The following is a 4267-nucleotide window of genomic DNA, read 5'->3' as shown; positions in this document are numbered from 1 at the left end:
TCTAATATCACCCAGAAAAACGTTTGTACGGGACATGCACATATATTAATGAATATTCAGTTGAATTTGGTGAATTTGTCAAATAAGATTAGTCTATACAGGCATATGCCAGCAATCTTATTCAGATTTATAGAAACCAGACTGTTGGCTTAAGCTAGTTACGGCAAACCATTTTGCATGATGCTTTCCTAATCCAAATATGACCATATTCATATTAACATCAGAATATTGTTTTGTATACAGTTCAGTGATGGGTAACTGTGGCTTTAATTCATAAAAAAAAAAAAGAATGAATCGCGGTCATATATTTACTCTAGCAACATGAAAATGTAACCTTTTCATTGTTAATGCTCAGAATGATCCACATTTAGCAAAATCATTTATTGCATTGACAGAAATTATGACAACCAAGTGTGCAATCCCAGAAGCTACACAGCAGAATATTACTGATTGAAGTGTTTTTCATGTTTATTTGTATTAAAAATTATCAAAAAAGTTTATAAAAATCTACAAAGTGCTCAAATATGTGTGTGCAACACAATAGTTTTCTTAATGCTCTAAGCTATGCAAAACGGAGCATGAAAGTTGACAAAATTAGCCAGTTTGTACAAATACAATCAAAACCAATGAAAGTTACAGGAAAAGAACCACATCCAAACCTTTCCATTATTCTCAGAGTAAAAGTTACAATGTTGTGGTGACACAGGAACACCTGTTCCCTCTTCATGTCCTAATAAGGGTGACTGTGGCTTATTGGTTGATGATACGGCTACATGTCCAGGTGGTGGTGAACCACAGATTTAGATTGACAGGCAGACTGAAGCATGAGATTGCTGCATTTCCCCAATGGCACAAGATTGATGGCCGTGCCGTGCTGCTGTTGCATTATAGGTAAATATGTAGGAGAGAAAGGCAGACTTGCAGACAGCAGCCCAAGTGCATGAGGCATTGGTTGTTGGTAGTGTTCTCCAGGAATGAATGGAAGAACAGCAGAGGAGTGTAGTCTGGGGTGGGAATGAAGGTGAATAGAGTCCGGTGAGGAAGGAATGGTCTTGTTTTCCCTTGAGGATTGAGATTTTGAATTAAAGCCTTTCTCTCGGTCCTTCGTCCCTTCTTTCCGTTGTTTAGTTGCAGACTGATGCACTCGGCTTTCTTCTTTGGGAAGGGGTGTGAAGCGTTGACCTTTTCTAAATTTGGCACGTCTGTTTTTGAACCACACCTGAAGAAACATGCTTTGTTAATCAAAGATGTTTTAAGCACATTTAACCTGCACTCTTGGAAAGAAAGGTTCCAAAATGGGGGTTTCGCAGTAATGCCATAGAAAAACCTTTTTTGGTTCTTTTCAGAGAAAAGTTTTGCAAAAAAAAATAAAAAAAGAAGAAAGAAAAATGTAAGGAACGTCTTAAAAATCTGAAGAACATTTTGAACCTTTTGTGCTTCCACGCTGTAAAAAAAAATCATATGATTAACTCATCAAAATAAGTTACGTTTTTTAATGTTATACAAGATTCAACTCATTTTTTAATTCAAGTTAATGCAATTTAAGTTGAGATTATTATAGCATCCAAGTTTATTGTGCTTAAACATTTAAGGCAGCGACTTTAAAAAAATCTTTTTTACAATTCATGGATGTTAAAGGTTTGTGATGGAGCCATTAATGCCAATAAAGAACCTTCATACTCTAAATGTATTGTAATATTTCGACGTGTTCTGCTTGTTGGACACTGCAGATGTTCCTGTGGGTCTCTCACCTGGATACGGGCCTCTGGGAGGTTGATGCAGACTGCTAGTCTCTCTCTCATGCCCACATCTGGATATTGGGTTTGCTGAAAGGCCTTTTCGAGCGCTTGTAACTGGGACACATTGAAGGCAGTGCGACTGCGACGCTGCTTTTGCTGGTTCCCGTAGCGTGCCTCCAGAATGAGTTCTAAATGAAGAAGATATTTAGGCTATTAGTTGTTTACAATTCATTTCATGATACTTAACATTGCTTGTCTAACACACTATAGGGCTCAAATGTGTGAGTCCACATAAAAGAATGGATTCAGAATATGGAAATAAACAAAGTTTTACAATTTAAAATAAGCTTTATTATTTAACTTTTTTTTTTTTATACACTGTTGTTTAAGCAAATAAATAAATGTAGCCTATAATATTGATATAAAATAAAATTTCAAACATCTGTAATATTGAATTGCAAACATGCAAATTAAAAGCATTTTCAGACGTCCTAACCTCGCTGGATATTATTAAATAAAATTATGAACAATATTTTATTTTTAAAAAGAAGAAAAAAAGCAATAAAGCCTATAAACATGTATTTTAATATTAACTTAAAACTTAATTCTATGTATATTAAATGTATTCGTGAATATAATCAAATTATTAGACATTTAGCCAACACATCTAGATAGGCCTACATCTAGTTCATTTTTTAATCAACTACACTATAGCCCTAATATGAACCCTACTGTAAAGGGTGTGTAGCCTACTTAAAAGCTCTACAAACGAATTAGAAGTTACAATTTTACAAATGCTGCATTTGCTCTGCACTTCATTTATATTCCGGTACCGGGTCTGGGTCTCTAAAGTCCAAGCGGCATGATCTCACCTGCCAGGCGCTCCGCCACCGTGAAAGTCTGCATGGACGCCGGGCTGGCCGCTGAATGAAGCTGGAGCGGCTGCGCCATCTGCTGGTGAGCCTCGTGGAATAACGAGTTGACGCGTTGCAATGGAAAAGGCCCCTGGCCGTTTCTTGGTCCACAGAAATACACAGAATTCATTCTGCTGGCTCTGGCTGAGAGGATAAAATATATGAGTATCGCTACAAATATCACCTAAAATGTGATATGGAAGAGGTAGAAAAGAACATAATAGAAAATAAAATGTTTAAGAACACCATTTTATATAAAAACAAAAACAATGAACACTTACCTACAACTTCCAATGAACTGTGGAATGATCAGTAGCAAAAACGAGCATTTACCCTGTAAAAGTATACGCGTAACTGCTGTTTGTTTTACTCATACGATTTTAAAATCCCAAGGAAACATTTCACAGGAGCTGGTAAAATCCCTCGAAATTTTACAATGAAGTTTCTTTTGGTAAGGCAGACCTGTAATGCTCCACGTTGACTACGGTTTAGGTTCTCTCCAGCTCAGTTTCCACTATTTAAGAGGCATTAACTTCAGCTTCCTTCAACCATTAGCCAATAGAAAGAAAGGTATTAGCCTGGATTAAGTGGGATGAGGGAGAGAAAGGGGGGTTTGGGGGGCTCAAGTTTTTGAAACTATTGAACTTGGGAGATTTAGGCAAAGCATCCCCCTTCAATGAGCGCTCCCCCCTTTAAAACAATTAAAACAATGTGGTCGGCTAATCTCTGGGGTTGGGCAGATTAAAATAACAGCCTTTGATTGTCCGTTGTTCTCTTCCTTCTTTCTCTGCCATTCCCCAGCTTTAGTATTAACTCCAGGGGGGGTGTTTGCTTGGCTGGTTTGTTTTGCTAACTGGACCCATATTTTGCCCAGAAAATGTCAACTTGAGAATGCACTCTGGAAGTGGCCTATTAGGGTAATTTCTTAGGGCTAAATGTTCCAGACATCTTTCCTTCTAATCAAATCCTCTCAAAAAAAGGGGAGGATTTAAGCTATTAGCATCTGAAAATGAATAAAATGATAGACATATGGGATAAAGAAAGTCTGCAGTCTGTGGTGTCAAAACTAAATTATGGAATAAATCAACAAGACAGTCATGAAGCAAACATATATCAACCAATCTGAATCTCACTTCTTGTCATTATCCCATCATCAATCTCTCAACACCCTCTCTCATTGAGCTCAAGCAGCAGTTTAGCTCCAGCTGAAACCTCAGTCACCTCAGATCAGATCATCCTCAGTAAAACTGCAGCCGAGCGGCTGGGAGCGGCTCAGGAGGTTCAGAGATGTAAATTCCGCTAAATCCTGACACTGTGCAGCTCAGGGCCAGGAAGGCGAGGCATGTGGAGAGCTAGATTATGTTTCCCACGAGTATCAGGGCAGTTGCACACTCCTCGGTGTGTGTGTGTGTGTGTGTGTGTGTGTGTGTGTGTGTGTGTGTGTGTGTGTGTGTGTGTGTGTGTGTGTGTGTGTGTGTGTGTGTGTGTGTGTGTCCAAGAGGGCAACACAGGAACCAGTACAGCAGCCAAGCAGGAGCTGGGCTAAACTGGCATGAGACTGGCACACACACACACACACACACATTTGGCTCAATTTTATATCCACTTTCCCGC

At 38.7% G+C, this 4267-nt stretch overlaps 1 protein-coding gene across 1 annotated transcript; it reads right to left on the bottom strand.

Annotated features, from left to right (window-relative positions):
• Positions 1-454: 454 nt before the first annotated feature.
• Positions 455-3986, bottom strand: zgc:101100 (uncharacterized protein LOC445169 homolog). The gene is made up of 4 exons (XM_056252390.1): positions 2935-3986; positions 2612-2797; positions 1752-1927; positions 455-1219 (listed from the first exon to the last, which is right to left on the bottom strand). The coding sequence occupies exons 2-4, from the start codon at positions 2781-2783 to the stop codon at positions 770-772; spliced, it is 798 nt and encodes a 265-aa protein (XP_056108365.1). The 5' UTR covers positions 2784-2797; positions 2935-3986; the 3' UTR covers positions 455-769.
• Positions 3987-4267: the final 281 nt, after the last annotated feature.

This window comes from Rhinichthys klamathensis, unplaced genomic scaffold (assembly GCF_029890125.1).
Source record: "Rhinichthys klamathensis goyatoka isolate OS25496 unplaced genomic scaffold, OSU_Roscu_1.1 h1tg000094l_1, whole genome shotgun sequence".
Classification (NCBI taxonomy): Eukaryota; Metazoa; Chordata; class Actinopteri; order Cypriniformes; family Leuciscidae; genus Rhinichthys; species Rhinichthys klamathensis.
Note: the sequence above shows the minus strand (reverse complement) of the source record. Positions and strands in the feature narration are given on the sequence as shown.

Excerpts from the sequence above, each read along its gene's own strand:
- zgc:101100 (XM_056252390.1), bottom strand. The coding sequence starts at position 2,783 with ATGAATTCTGTGTATTTCTGTGGACCAAGAAACGGCCAGGGGCCTTTT. Across the intron at positions 1,928-2,611 it reads GGTGGCGGAGCGCCTGGCAG|AACTCATTCTGGAGGCACGC; the intron begins GTGAGATCATGC and ends TTCTTCATTTAG. Across the intron at positions 1,220-1,751 it reads TCCCAGAGGCCCGTATCCAG|GTGTGGTTCAAAAACAGACG; the intron begins GTGAGAGACCCA and ends ATGTTTCTTCAG.